At 34.9% G+C, this 16,886-nt stretch overlaps 1 protein-coding gene across 1 annotated transcript in view; it reads right to left on the reverse strand.

The window, feature by feature from the left end:
• Nucleotides 1–4,288: 4,288 nt before the first annotated feature.
• LOC121379088 overlaps nt 4,289–16,886 on the reverse strand; it is a 44,441-nt gene continuing 31,843 nt past the window's right edge. Inside the window, exons 13-14 of the mRNA XM_041507552.1 lie at nt 11,009–11,523; nt 4,289–9,438 (exon numbers count right to left, since the gene is read on the reverse strand). Of these exons, the coding sequence (XP_041363486.1) occupies nt 9,345–9,438; nt 11,009–11,523 (609 nt within the window). The 3' untranslated portion in view covers nt 4,289–9,344. The remainder of the gene's footprint in view (nt 9,439–11,008; nt 11,524–16,886) is intronic.

The following is a 16,886-nucleotide window of genomic DNA, read 5'->3' on the forward strand; positions in this document are numbered from 1 at the left end:
ATTGGTAGATCCATTGACTTGGGGTTTTTTTGGTGTTTTTTTTAATTCATCATCCACAGTAACTATGGTACAACTAAATTGGCCTAAAAACAGGTATCTAATAATCTTTTCAAAAATATCCGGGGAGCATGCCCCCCACCACCCCCACTTCCTCACTAAAGATTTTGCTCCCATTGGGAGTTTGGCTTATTTACCTTTGACCAATTCAAATTGCCCTTTTTAGTATTTTGCACCCCCCCCCCCCCCCCCCCCCCCACCTACTGAGACAAGCCCCACCCATACCATACACACATAGGCCAAATAAGGCACAATATTTCACACGAACTGGTGTTTGCCATCAGTTGAGATGATTGCCTTGCAGGATCAAACCACCTTGGTGGATCCATTCAGCCAATTGTTTTTTGTCGTTCCAACCAGTGCACCACAACTAGTCAAAGACTGAGATACGTTTTCCCCTATGGGTAAGTGCATATAAAATATCCCTTGCTGCCAATGGAAAAATGTAGTGGGGATCCTCTGATGACCATCAGAATTACCAAATGTTTGACATCTAATATCTGATGATTAATTAATCAATGGGCTTTAGTGGTGTCGTTAAAATAAACTTTATCTCTTTGCAAGTTGGTTATGCAAATTAAAATCTATGTGAAGTTGCCACTGAACTACCAGTTGGTATTGTAATGAAGTGTTACGTTCTAAACGTAAAATTTGCAAACTTCAGGATCACTGGAACCGATTTGTGTACTATTATTCTACAAACATCTACTATCCAACTGAAAAATACCATCTCAATGCAAAATTAGTTGGTTTTAAATACATTTGCATTTGAAATTTTAGTGTACCAGTAGTACATGAACATGGCACAAATATGCAACCAAATACATGTATGTAACTGAAAAATAGGTAAAAATCATGCAAACGGACTTCGTTACCTAAGACTTTGAATGTTTTGTCCCCTGCTGCATACTTTAATCTACCGTACCTAAAATAATACTTTCTGCCAGGCACCTTTTCACATGTTTATTTACAGATATTCTACTTAAGTATGATGGGTCGCTATCAGCCCCCCCTCCTCCCCCAACAATACACACACACACACACACACACACACACACACACTTCCCACCAACACTACCTACAACCTACATAAAATGGCAAATACTATTACATTTCCAATTAAAACATATGCCCCCTCTCAACAACACAAAAATAAGTAAATAAACAAACAACAAACATCGTGAACAATACACACAGTTTAATAAGAATATATCTACACATGTAATGGCTAAAATGTAAACTGTCAGCATGTATGGAATGCAGTTTTAACAATGAAAAATGTACACAATAAAAAATTCAATAAATGTCATCAAATACAATATACATTGATACATGTTTTTAATATAACTTGTCAAAAAGGTCTCAAAAGCACACTCACACATGTAATTTAGTTATTCATATAATGATAGTTGGGCCATTCATCATCATCAGCATTTTAACAAGTGTACAAAGCATAATCTTTGTGGCTACCATCCCCACCGTACTCCACCTTCAAAAAGGTGTCCATGAAAAATGTTGATTTTGCTAATGCTACATTCATTAAAAACTATTTTTTTTAAATGTTTTGAAAGATAAGATGACACACACCACACACACACACACACACACACACACACACACACACACACACACACACACACACGTACATTGGTTAAAATGTTGATAAATATAAATGGTCTGTGTCACTCTCAAAAAGCAATTCAGGGTAAAAAAGAATCAATACAGGATTAAAAATTAAATTCTCGTTTAAAAAAAAAGTAATATTAAGAATAATTTTTTCATATCAATAATTAAGTAAGTAATTAAGTAATAGAATAACATGGTTCATGTTTACTTAATGTATACTTGGAATGTCGAGTAGTTTATACGGTAAGAATTTACAAGTAAGTCATGGAATTTCTTTATACTAAATGCTAACAGTATATATTTATGTATATACAAACTTGCCATTATTTTGTTATTAATAAAAAAATAATTAATTATATTAATAAGAACTACCAGTGGACAAATAATTTTAAGTCTGTAAAAGACCAAACGTAAGGCACGTTTTGTATGTTTTTTTAAAGCTGTGATGGTACATGTAGTAACATGGTAGCAACTGTGAATAAGAGTTAAAGTTCTGCAAGAACAGCTAAAAGTTTCTGAACCTATAGGGAACGCCTTTTCTCATACTATGGAATTTACTACAAGTTATTTACAAGCTGACTGATTTTTTACACACAAGAATAGTAGAAAAAACTTTATTTCCAAAACACTTTTATTTTTCTTCTTACATCACCAAACTGAAATTATTTCCCAAAAACCTTTTTGTAGGAGGGGACGGACTATAGTTTGCGAGTACATACCATTTCTGTTTCAAATAAAACACATTTTGTGCTACTATAAATATTGGTTTGACCAGAAACACATCAGCTTTTCCAAAATTGATGATTTAAACAAGTAGTTGTAAATACATGTGATTTGTAATTTTATAGCTGTAACATCGGAACATTCTTAAAACTGGCTAACTAGGGTGAGTGTTTTTAATTTTTAACCATTCTAGTTGTTCGACCATTAAATATGTTCCATTTTCTAAACTAATTAGCTGTTAACCAACCAAACTCTTTGTTGATGGTAAAATTATTATAAGAAAATGCACCTTAATTTGATCAAATCAATTTATGTTTGTTGTCCACTTTTCTTTGAAACATTTTTTTTTTTTTTTTTTTTTTTTTTTACAAAACTAGAATGGTGCTGAATCCATAATCTCTAATATTATAATTTCTTTGTATACTCTTCAAAAAAAGTAGGGGAACTCTAATAAGAATTTACAATTGCCAAAATTGTAAGGTACAATGTATATTAGCTCTTGAAGGACGATTGGGGTCAGAAGTGAAATTTGACAGGTTTTTTATCAGTAAATCGCAAATTCAAACAATAAAAATGACTAAAAACAAAACAATAACAACTGTATGATCAACAGAATGAAAAAGACTGACAGAAATAATGTTCCACAGTGACTAATGGACCTTCCTGGAAATTGTTAAAATTGAGAATGACACCCCACGCATGTCTACTGGGGAACTGCGTGATGCATGTGCAAACTATGGAATGTGTTTCAGTGTGTTAATAAACAGACCTGCTGAAATGTATGTTTTAATATTTCAAGTTCCCCTACTTTTTTTGAAGAGTACAAATAAATCTATTTTCCTGCATATTAGTTGAAAATTGGTAATAAAAAATCTCTATAAATAAATACTTTTGATATGTACACATATATATAATATAACTTTATGATTCAAAGAATAATAAAAAAAACATTTTTTAAAAAGAAACCCCTCTGCATAAATAGTAACTTATAAAATACATGTATTAGTAACAACTGTTATAATTAGAGTGGTAATTAGTGTGGTTGATTAAAGTACATTCACATGTCAGGGTTCACAATCATCGGAGGCACATGTAAGTTAAGGAATGGGGAATGTCGATTGTAAAAAGCATTTTAGCAATGAGCAAATATACATTGCAACTCTGCAAACAGTAATGTTTTAAAATCACAAATATAGCAAATAAAATACATCTATACACATCAACAAATTGCATAGCTTTATAATACACTGCAAACATACAAGATACAGATGTATCTGCAACCAATAAAATGTATCCCACTGTTGTTATTTTTTTTTAAAACTATTTAGATACATAATTTTCTGTATATACAGTATATGTTTATACATACAATCAGTACGCCTACCTATTTTCCAGGATTTAATAGTTACATTTTTAAAAATCTTATTTGAAATTTGACCAAGCAGACATTTAATATGTAAAATCTAATAGAAAAACATGTACAGTAACTTACAGTAATAAAATACTTAACTGTATAAAATAATTCGAAGTGAAAGGTAGTATTTCAGATTGTATCTGCCTTCCAAACAATACAAATATGTCAACTCGTACAAATCACTGTACCACACGAGCTCTCAACCTTTGTGTAATTTCCTCCTTATTATATAACAAAAATCTAATGCACTTACAAGTTACAGAAGTAATTTTCCTTCTTCATTTAAAATATCAAAAGGTAACTTTCAAGTTCACAATTAAGTAACAGGTCAAAATGGTTACCGAATACAAATTGTGGTAGAAATATTTTGAAGATAAAATAAATTTTGTTTTAAATGTTGGCACTTTAAAGATGCTTTTTTTTTTTTTTTACAATGACAATCATGTAAAAAATAATGTTTTTAAATGTTATGTATATTTATGTACTGTGTTCAAAACACAGTTTATTTAGCTTCTGAGATATTTTATTTGATTAAAAATTCAAAATGTTTTGGCTCGTTGCTAATCCTGATATTTTATTATATGATTTTCTTAGTCTAATTTTAATACCAACTTTAAAAAAATTTGATACTCACAACTAAAAAACAAAAAAAGGAATACAAAAATAAATTTGTCATCAAAAATATGTTACGAGGTTGAGAACTTGTATAATGAATATATTACAAATATGAAAAAGGCCATTTTTAATACTAAAATAGGCAAAAACTACAACCATTATAGAACAGACAAAAATAAAATGTTTAAATGGTTAATGTTTTTTGTTTTTTAAATATCTTGGTTAAGGGTCTGTATTCCTCTTACAACACTGTAAAGTATTTCTAGTTTCCACTTACAGGTTTTTTAACAGAATATTAATTTCTGTTTATTTGGTGTCTTCTTGGTTGTCCAGATATCCACAGAAACTCAAGACAGTTCCTACTGTTACCATTTCATACATACCAGAATTCTGATGATACTGGGTTATCAATAATTAAAAAACAATAAAACCAATTGTAATTAAATTGTCTGGACTAGATTTCTATTGTTAAATGCATTTCTTCACTTTTGCTTTAAAAAAAAAATCAGGAATATATTAACTACCACATTTAATATAAATTATATAAATATTTTTAACAAAATGTTTTTTTCATAAAACATAATTGACAAGAACTAAAATGATATATATAGTTATATTAAAATTAGATGCACAAAACATTGTCATGTACAATGTATATAAAAATTAAAGTTTTTCTACATGTATATTCTTCTTTTGAAAAACAGAATATAAATTTAGGAAGATAAGTTTAGATATGTTCTATATGGGGCATAAGGAATAGATTACTAAAATATTTAAATAGCATTCAGAGAGTACTCAAACAACAGATGTCCCCTACCAGGCCCAACAATTTTTAATATCTCCTAAAGTTCAAAGACCATAACTCTATGAAAATGGGTTTTTCATCATGAAAGTCAAACTTGGTCTGTAACAGTTACATACAAAATTCCATCTCAATATCTTCAGGCATTACAACAACAACAACAACAACAACAAAAAAGAGTCCAGAAAACAAATTTTCATACCTCCCAAGTCAAGGGCTATAACTCTATGAAAAATGGGTAAATTGCCATGAAAGTCAAACTTGATCTGTAATGGTACATGATACAGCTGTACACAAAATTTGAAGGCATTGTGAACCAAAAAAAACCAACCATCCAGAAAATTTTGTTTGGGCTAGACAAATGGACAGACAGTCAAATGGACGGAGATGAAACCTATAAAAAATTCTAAAATACATGATATGCTTACTGCAGCTATTTTCCAAAAAAATATGTTCTAAAAGTTAGTTTGATGATCAAATAATACAAAGATGTTTGAAGACGCCAGCAACATCAGCTATTAAGTGGTGGACAGCACCTATTTATCCCACCTCAGCTGCAGACTTAGGGGTGGGGGTGGTGGTTGGTGGGGTGGGATGTGTGCATGAGTGCCCCCTGCTTTCAACATTGATGTAAAAGACTGAAAAATAACCACAACAATAAACATTGTTGTCAGCGAAAATTTGTATCTCCTCAGTATTTGAACTTGGAAGATAAACTAAGACACTACAAGAGAAGGCAAAAATAATTGACAGAAGAAGGCACACACTACTTGAGACAGTAGAAAAGGCAAAGACAGCCTGAATACTTTAGGCACTTGAAAGATTTAACAATTTATATTCTTGCCCAATAACAGTACCAGAGACAATAATTTGTACCCAGGAATGAGTAATCATTAATAGTCTAGTTCATCTATTGTTACAAATATAAAATAATCAAACAAATTAAAAGAAAAAAAATCACAACAAATTGAGCAAAAGGTATTTAACAGAATTTTGTAATCACAAACAAATATACTAGCAGGGGATCTTTAATATGCACTTTCCCATAGACAGGACAGTACATACCACAGTTTTCGATATACTACTCGTGGGATACTGGTTAGCACAGTAAAACAACCACCATATTAGGTTCCCTTAAAAAAACAATAGCAACAAAATGTTGTCATTGACAGGTCCTATTCATCAACACCTCAACCACCAGCCCAGGACATCCTGCATACATGTTGGTAATGAAAGATGCCATAAAGAACTTGTTAAGGAAACAATTAATGACCATGATTCACAAGACTACTGGGGAAGATGGATGTGATTACCAGCCTTGGTGATATAGTGGTTAACTTATCAGACTTGAGGCTGGTAGGTATTGGGTTCGCACCCCAGTACCGGCTCCCACCCAGAGCAATTATCAGGGACTCATTGTGGAGTTGTAAGGCCACTACACCGACTTTTCTCACACTAACCACTAACCACTAACTCCTTGTCCTGGATACAGCCCAGATAGCTGAGGCATGTTCCCAGAACAGTGTGCTTGAATCTTAATTCGATATCAGTACGAAAATTATTTGAAAATAAATTAAGTGGTTGGTCACCTTGGCTCTGTTAAAATTATGTTTAAAGTGACCCTTTGAGTTTTCAGCCTTAGCAAGACATCCATTTGTTCCTCTTCTTTAAAACACTACCTTACCGTAACATGTTTTAAATATGGGTATATATGTATATAATTGTACAGATAAATACATTTTGAATGACATTTGGCCACATTATTTCATATTTTGTTTGGTCATTGGAAGAAATAATAAATTTGTACATGTGAAATTATTTGAGACAAAACAAAATTGATATTGAGACACTACAAAACATTAAGATGTCCAGAAATGCATTGGTTATCGAGACATTTTCATGTTCTAAGCATGAAAATTTAAGTGAATTATAATTTTAATAATGTAAAAATATGCAAAAAAACCTTTAAAATGGCTACACTCAGGATGGTTCTTTAAACTCATGAACATAAGAATGCAATTTTATGACAATAACTATTGGAGACACATGAACAACCACTGAAATAAGCAGAATCTAGTAGCCCATGTACAATATAGGCTAGAGATTTCCAAAGCTATCATAGTGCTATGATATCACACAACTGTAATAAGCTATGACTTCACTACACTGCATGTCAAAGCCTACAATTGTTTGAAGATTGCCACAAATATTGCCCAGGTTACTAGAAAATATGAATGTAGTGATCGAATAAAACAAAATAAAATAAACAATCAATGCATAACTTCCTAAATATAAAAATTTAAATACTGTACCCAGTTTGGTTACAATCAAATTTATTCACAACCAAGCATTTCACTTTTAAAAAACACTTATTACCTTAACTGTCAATAAAATGTGTTTTAAAACTGTGGATAGACACAACACAGATCTGTAAAACATTCTAACCTTAGAACACACCAATGAAGCCGACCAACATCAAACAAAAATATTATAATTACAAAACTAATTAAAATATATCATCTGATTAAATAAATACAGGTAAATACTTGTGGTTAAATTCTTAAATCAGCAGCCATTTTTCAACTGGTTCACACGAATTAAGCAAATTAGATGCACTCAATGTTGCAATACACATATTAGATAATATATATGAGCAGAATATGACATTAAAAATGGATAAAATTCAAGGATTTCTCATAATGTATTGAACATTATAAAAATCACATAGCAACACAACCATTCCTCTAACTCTACAGTATGTAATCAAGTACACGATTCAATAAAAACAAATTTATCATGATCAGTCAAAACATTTATCTGTTTCCAACAGACCTAAACAAAGCATAATGAAAACATTATGATCTCAGATTATCTTTAAAAAGAAAAACAAAAATCAGTCTAATATATAAAAACATATGTACTAAACTTACAAAAGCAAAGATATTTATTTCTCTTTTATGGTTAATAATGTTTATGGACTTGTGGTAAAAATAAATATCAATCACAAATATGACAATTATTTAACTGAAATATATATTTTTTTAAATCCCTGGAAACAGTGCATCTAAAAAATAAAGTCTATTAATTAACAGGCAATGCAATCAGCATTCGATAATAATGCATATACATGTCAAATTATATCACAATTTATTTCAAATTAGAAATATGTTTTTAAGCTGCTTGTGACAATGGTATTCAATATTCTATTCAAACAAAGCCCAATTAATTACTATCATAACGGTCAAACGGAGTAAGAATGGATAACAAAAGACATCTTACCACAATGTTTTTGGTTTATTAATGTCTCAAGCTTTTATGGAAGATGTAAATGTACATTAATTTATTTTTATTCTATTCTGTAGGTGGACAAGGGGGGCAAAATGCTTATACTACCATCTGGTCAACCAGACATATTTAAAAATCAATAGCTTCTGTACCAATATTTCCATTGTAACTACCATTTAGAAGTTAGCACAGACAAGTGCCCTATCCATCATATGGGCCCTGGTCAATTCATCAAAACTCATTAGGCAATTACAACTGAAATAAGTTATTGTGGCCCTCAATAAAACATGTATCACAAACACAGGAAGCAGAATTAGCAGTACAAGAATACTGGTAGCCATTTATCATTCTCTATCAATACAGCTATTCACCCTAAGACATTTCAATCAACATGTAGGAATATTAAACGCTTAATCTTACATTACAGATGTAGCAGAATGAAATATGCAAATGGTTTTGAAAAAGGTAACAAAGTATAACATTTTACTCCATATTATTCAGCAAATACTTTAAAATATTGAAAATTTAGCAAAAACAAACCCAAACAAACAAACCTAATTTATGATTAGTGCAGTTTTGGTATTAAGCAAATTTGTGCTACCATTTTTGTTACTGTAGCAATTAAAAACAATACAAACCAAACTAAAAACATATCTCGGCATTAGGAAGATAATGATTAAATATAATGGGGTGTATGGTTTTGACACATTAAATCTTAGTGTTTGTTCTGTGTTGATTCTAATGTCATCTACTCTAGATCTACACACTCCCACTACAAACATATGATTGCACAAATATGGTGGGTCGACTCCTGCTCAATTCTCACACTTCTACCGGATCTGTAGCTTCTCGGGGGTCAAAGGGCAAACCTTCCCCATCGTCATAATCATCATCAAGTTCATCAACATTCTCGTCACTAAAAAAGACAAAATTATGTCAAAAGAAAATAATTAAGAGATGATGGCCTGAAAATAAAAAGGAAAGTCAAAAGCACATTAGTTTATTTAAGCAGATAAAAATCTATTTTAATGGATAATTGTTTATTTTTGCAGATAAAAAGCTATTTTAATGGGCCATATCTGATGCAAACACTGACCAAATAATTAAAATTCTAGTTCAGAGATTTTTTTTCCTTTTAACACTGCAGAAGGTTTTAAATAGCTGTAGAATCTTTTCTGGCTTAATTAATACCAAAAGGAAGAATAAGGCAGAATATAATTTGATAAAATATGATGAGTCACAAAAGCTGTCCACATCAGCTTAGAAAGGTAGTGAACCATCAAAAATGTTGAGAAACAGCAATAAAGAACAAGTTCATGATAACAGGGCTCGAATTAAGGAATGGCAAGAACGGTCTTCAGCTTAATAAAGAAACATTAGGGCGCCTAGGCAAGTTATAGGAGCACCAATGCAAGCCTTTCCTTCAAAAGAAGATACCAAGGCAATTTATGGTTTTATTCTTTAGCCTACAGAATTTTCTGGATACGAATGCCTTTGATCATGATCATGATCATATTAAATTATCAACTTGAATGATTATTTTATTAATGACGGGCTAATGAGAATACTGACAGGGTCAGTGATAAAAAAAAAGTGCTATGGGACAATACAGTCAAATCTGCTTAATTGCATAGCCCCGGTGCGTGTCAAATTTATGCCAATAACCAGTATAACTGATTATCCGATAGAGCCCCATTTCCAGATGTGGAATTTTTGGCAAGGGTAGAGCAGCCAAAGCATTTTTCTTGACATGAACACTTAAACAGCAAGGACAGATTATGGCACTTGCCATCAGGGATGTGCTAAAATATTAAATCCTAAAGTGATCAGCGCTAAATTACAGTGCTACAGGCTACCCAGTCAGCATTAACTAATGAAATTAAACTTAATCATTATCTGAAATACCAAATCTGCCCCAAGCTAATGTTTCGCTAACAGTTACAAACTATTTGATTGGTTACTGACGCAGCCATTTGGTTTACTGTGAAGCGTATAAACCAGTTTATTAAATAACATTTAGTGAAATATCTTAAAATATCAGTGAAATAAAAGTGTTATCAGGCACTCAGTGACGATAACATATTTTAGAGTAAAAATTTCACTATTTCACTCTATAATGTGTTATTGTCACTGTCGAAAGTGTTATCTTCACTGTAAGAAAGCCGGAACTGTTTTGCTGCTGGCATTTTAAAAATAAATTGCCAAAAGTTATATAATAAATAGAAAATTTCAATTTTTTTTCAAATATGATTTATGTTTTATCTTGTGAAGTTTGCAATCATATCACACTCGTCACACAAGCGCGACTCGTGAGATATGATTGCAAACTTCACTCGATGAGATATAAATGATATTTGACAAAACACATGAAATATCCTCTATGTAGTGGATGTTTTTCTGTTCGGTCTGGCTGAATGCAGCCCAGTTATTTTCTACTAAAACTAACCGCAATATTTATTACACTCTCTAGGCCTTTCCACACTTACCCGTTTGATGCAGCATTCGTTGACAACGACCCCGACCGTGGCCGATCTCCAATAAACGTGGACAGCGGTCCCGCACTCCGATCGCTGTAAGAACTGGCTGGAGCATACACCTCTGTCTGTGGGTTCGGATCGTAGTACCGGCCATTGGCGAAGTAGGCCTTCGGGTAGTTATTCACCGTTCGGCTTTTAGCCGTATTGTTCACCTTCTTGAACGACCACAGTTTGGTGGCGGCGGTGGTGTTGTTGAGGTTCTGGTTGCCGTGGAAGATGGGGTTGGCCGGACTGCGGTTGATGGTGGCGTACATGTTGTTGAGGTTAGTGCCCAGCGGCACAGGCACGCTGCTGTAGTAGCCAGAGGTGTTGTGCGAGCTGGACGGGTTCTGCACCATCACGTTATGGTTGGCAGTGGGCGGGATGGGTGTCGCATACACGTGGCTGTTCAGTTTGTCCAGGTCGACATCGATGTAAGATATTCGGTTCACAGGAGAGTCTTGGATACTGAATGAACTATGCTCCTGTAATGATAGGTTTTTTAAAAAGATATTTAAAGTTTGTTTGCTTTGAAACACTACTAGATCACATTGATTTATTAATCATTGGTTATTGGATGTCAAACATTTGTCTTAAAGATGAAACCATCTACATTTTCCCATTAGTAGCAAGGGATAATAGGAGTTCAGGCAACATTTTGTTTTTAGTATTGAAAGAACTATGTTTCTGCAAATAAGTGTGTGAGGGTTTTTTTTGATACATAAATTACAACAATAAATTATTTGTCGTATTTTAACTGTTCCAAGAAAGTACATTAATTTAGTTTTTAAGCTCCTAATAAAATTGTCTTTTTTTGCTTATTAACAACAATTCCAGATAACATCACGCAACATTTCATTTTCAATAGTGATACTAAATGAAATATTCCCTGAACACTCACAAGGTATGTAAGTCTATTGTGATAACTTTGGGAACAAATAATGCTTAATCAAACAAAAATGTTAAGTTATTATTTTAGAACAGCAAATGTTCTGGTGAAATAAATTTGGTAAAGACATCCGACTTCTATTTGATATAAATCAAGGGCCGACAAATAATGTCAACAATTTCAAAGTGAGCAAAGAGTTGAAAGGACTGACTAATAAAATGTCGGTATATTACTGTCTCTGAACACTGTCTGTGTGTGTGTGTGTCTGTGTGTGTGTCTGTGTGTGTGTCTGTCTGTGTGTGTGTGTGTGTGTGTGTGTGTGTGTGTGTGTGTGTGTGTGTACAGTGAAACAAACCGGAATCATGTCAAAACCAGCAAAGATTCATGGTCCCGAATTTTCTAACTTCTAAAACGTGACCCTCTAAACACCAGATCCTGTCTAAATCATATAAATAGTAGATCCCCAGTCGGATCCGGTTTAGACCGGTTTCACTATGGTATATGTGACGGAACATGCTCTTAAATTTGTTTCGCCTGTGGCGATTTTAATTGTGTTAGAGGGCCGTGTGCAGTTCATTGCACGTAGCCCAGGTGGGCAACTTGTTACGTAATACTTCGCGCGATCGGGCATTCCAATATGCACTTAGTCCAGCTGTGGAGGCCATGTGGCGAGTAGTTACGTAATACCTCTGCGAGTGCGGTTTTTACAACCGTGATTTGGCGACGTTGGCGTCAGTAAGTCTGACGATCAGAGAGAAATAATACCGCTTGGTCGCGGTGGAAATATCAGATGATAGGGGGAGGTACCGCCTTGTACCCCCAGGCGAATTCTGATTTTATAATAAATAGCTAGTTTTTAGAGATATCGAGGAGAACCAAAAAGGAACGCTTCCCGAGAACGTAGTCCGTGTGGACTTTGGTAAATATCATTTCTGCTCTGTGTATAACCTTGATGTGATTGATGTGACTTTTAAACATTTTAATACTGTATTATACCAATATTCTTTAGACAGTGTCTTCGGTCATCTGACGAAGTAAATCGTAGACTTTTTGTTCTAACATTATACAAGTATTTGGTAATATAAAGCTTAGCCAGTCATCCTAGAAGACCTAGGTAAACTGTAGGTTATTGTCTTTATTGTGATAGGTACCAGTATTAATTCTGTGTTACAAGGTTACTGAATGAGTAGTTAAGGGTTAATTAAAAATTAACCAGTTAGGAATAGTGTTGTAATTCCTTTATTAATTAAGTTCTCCTGGCAGCGTTTCTAAATTATCATACGTTACTGAATGAGTAGTAAGGGTTAATTAAAAATTAACCAGTTAGGAATGGTGTTGTAATTCCTTTATTAATTAACTTCTCCTGGAAGCGTTTCTCAATTATCACACGTGTGGGTGTTGTGTCACGGTGAAGTGATTCGCATATTGTGTAACTAGACACCTAGAGATTAACTAATTAAGTGATCAGTTCTGGGTTGTTATTATTGTTGTTATTAATTAACTACTACGGCTGTACATTTGTCAGTGTAGGTTAATACAGATTCCAAAGTGTATTGTGTTTTGTTGTGTTTCTAGTGAGCTAAACGTGCTATATATATATATACTTTATATAAGATCGTATCTCTGATCATACCTAGAGACGAGCCATACTAGGGTTTAACCGCCTGTTACAGAGAGATCTAATAGATATACAGTTAGGAAAGATATTTTGATAATCGTGTTTTATTCAGTTACGGGTATTATAGAATCCCCGTGACAGGAGTAGAAAATTGGGGCGCTCGTCCCGGATCTGAAACGGGACATGCATATTTAAAAACGTATTGTTTGTAAATGGGGGCTTTATAAATTAATTTTACAAATAACTAGAAGTAGCAACGTTGTTCACTAGAAAATTAATTAATATTAAGTGCGTCATATCTAAACATGGATAAGAATTTGCTGGATAGGCCTACACTCAGTGTAGTGGAGATTAAGTGAGCACGTAAGGCCGAGTTAGTTGAAATCGCGGATGAGCGAGAAATTGATTTAACATCAGCTAAAACCTTAGGTGATATAAAGACAATTATTATCCAGGAAGTTTTTGGTGATAGGCCTGTTATGGAAGACAGTGAGATTGTTCCAGAGATAGACATAAATGAGTTAAGTGTGGAACAACAATTAGCTTTTAAAAAGCTTGAGTACGAAAGAGAAGAGAAAGAGAGAGAAAGAGAAGAACGTGCATTAGATTGAGAGAGAGAGAGAGAAAGAGAAGAGAGGGATAGAGAAGATAGAGAGAGGGATAGAGAAGATAGAGAGAGGGATAGTGAGAGAGAGAGAGAAAGAGAAGAGAGGGATAGAGAAGATAGACATAGGGATAGAGAATTCCAGTTAGAAAAATTAAAAGTGGAACATGAGTTAAAGTTGAATACTGAAGAAGTCAGACGAGAAGCCGGAAATGGGTTTAACATGTCGGAGGCTTATAGATCAGTGCCTGTATTTGATGACCAGGAGGTAGATATGTTTTTCCAACTTTTTGAACGGGCCGCTAAGCAGCTAAATTGGCCGCAGTCTAAGTGGACATTGTTAGCCATGTCTAAGTTTAAGGGGAAGGCTAGTGTAGCTTATAATTCAATGAGTGATGAGCGAGCAAGTCAGTACGACCTAGTTAAGGCGGCAGTGTTGAGGGCGTATGAATTACGTCCTGAGGATTATCGTTTACGGTATAGCGAGTTGAGAAAAACGCAGGGTCAGTCTTACAGTGAGTTTGTGGCTAAGAAGGCAGGGATGTTTGATAAATGGGTTGTTTCTCATAAGGTAGAGTCATATACCGAGTTACGGGAGTTGTTGATCTTACAGGACATTAAAAATGGATTACCAGTTAGCTTACGTATTCATTTAGAGGATCGTGATGTCAAAAAGATAGAGGAGGCAGGCATAGTGGCAGATGATTACGTGTTAATACACAAAGCTCAGGCAGTACCGGGCAGCTCTTTACAACAGGGTGATAAGAAGAAATTTCAGCCAGGTTTTTCCCGGGAAAGTAACTATCGGGGAGAGTCATCTAGTTGGTCAGCTAGTCAGGCAAGGAATGCACTTGGTGGGCAAAGTAAGGATAGACCTGCATTATCAGCCAATGCACAAACTTTTCGTCCATATTGCAGTTACTGTAAAAAGGATAACCATCTTATCGGGGACTGTTTTAAAAGGAAACGCGATAATGCGCAAGTGGTCGGTTTAGTGAGGTCAGCTCCGTTAGCGAGAGAGTTAATGGTTAGTCCCATGGCAGAGAAAGTAAACCCGTATGTGTCCACTGGTATGGTTTGTGATGTGAAACAAGAGTTGTGTCCTAAGGCAATATCAATCTATAGAGATACCGGGTGTAGTCAGAGTCTGATAACGCAAAAGTGTTTAGCTGGTATTGAAAATTCAGATACAGGACATAGTTTGGCTTTAAGCTCGGTTACTGGAGAAAAAATGGTTGTCCGGTTACATAAGGTTTTCTTGTGTTCGAAGTTTGTGACGGGACCAGTCGTTATGGGTGTTGTGAAGGACTTGCCCGTTGAAAACATAGGAGTTTTGTTGGGAAATGATTTGACTAGTCAGTGTTGTCAGCCGAAATGTGACCAACTGTTAATTAAAGACAGCACTTTACCAATAGAAGAGTGTGAGGTTGATGAGATTAAATATCCTGCGTGTGTAAAGACTAGGGCTATGGCCAGTAGGTTAGCACAAGACGCAGAGGATATTTGTGATTTGTCTGATACGTGTGTGAGCCATGAAATTGGAGTGGATGAGGTTATCAGTAAAATGGTAGATAAGTTAACTGACAAATTAAATGTGGTGGAACCTGTTGATATCCCGCAGAGGGGAATTGAACAAGTTGTGTTTGATAGAGGGGATTTACCTTGTAATAGACAAGAGTTAATTCTAGAGCAGGGGGCTGATCCAAAATTGTTGGCAGTTCGCACTACATTGTTAACTGAAAGAGTATTGATGAATAAGAGAGTTAGAGATGGGAGGTTGCCGGCGACCGAACTAGCTAGGAAGCAACTGAGCCATGCTCAGAGCAAAATAAAATCAGTGTTTGATAGGAAGGCTAAGAGTCGGGAATTTAAACCAGGGGATAAGGTGCTGCTGTACCTTCCCATTAAACGGGGTTCTGTGCAGAACAGGTATTTCGGGCCCTATGTTGTGCTCAAATGGGTTAATGAGACAGGGTATGTAATAAACACTCCTGATAGGGTTAGGAAAAGTAGGTATTGTCACATCAATTTGCTAAAAGGTTATTTTGACAGACTGCCGATAGTTCCAGAGAGACCAGTCCAAATTGAGAGACACTCAATTTCCTGTGATGACATCAAGACTGCAGAGGTCAAGTTGGCCAACGGCCAGATTCTAGCAGACTTGAGCCCCCAGCGAGCAAAGTTGACTACGTTGAAACAAGACAATGTTTCCATTTGTCAGAACCTTCCAACGGTTACCAACACCTTAAGCCAGGATGTGCGCTTGGGACCCAACGCTACACCGATTCGACAGCATGCCTATCGGAGAAAACCTGGAAAACGTGCGCCACTGAAAAAGAAGGAAACGAAGTCCCAGTGGTCATTCAACCGTCTCAAGCAGAGGCGCTACTCGTCTCCCGTGATGGCAGCACCGGACTACCAAATGCCGTTCAAGCTAGCTGTGGATGCCAGTGACGTGGGAGCTGGAGCTGTGCTGTTCCAAGAAGACGAAGACGGACTGGACCATCCTAATGAAAGCCTCCAACCAGAGAGTTTTGAGATGGAGTCTTCTTCTGCCAGAATACCCAATTACCATTGGACATATCAAGGGCACATCCAATGTAATCGCTGATGCCCTGTCCCGAAGTTGAACGTTATGATGTGTTGACATTCTTGATTTCTGTTTTGTTTATATATATTTTATTATGTATACCAGGGACTCAGAGACTCAGTGTGATTACTGGTAGTCACCTTATTA

The sequence above is a fragment of the Gigantopelta aegis genome, chromosome 8, assembly GCF_016097555.1.
Source record: "Gigantopelta aegis isolate Gae_Host chromosome 8, Gae_host_genome, whole genome shotgun sequence".
NCBI lineage: Eukaryota > Metazoa > Mollusca > Gastropoda > Neomphalida > Peltospiridae > Gigantopelta > Gigantopelta aegis.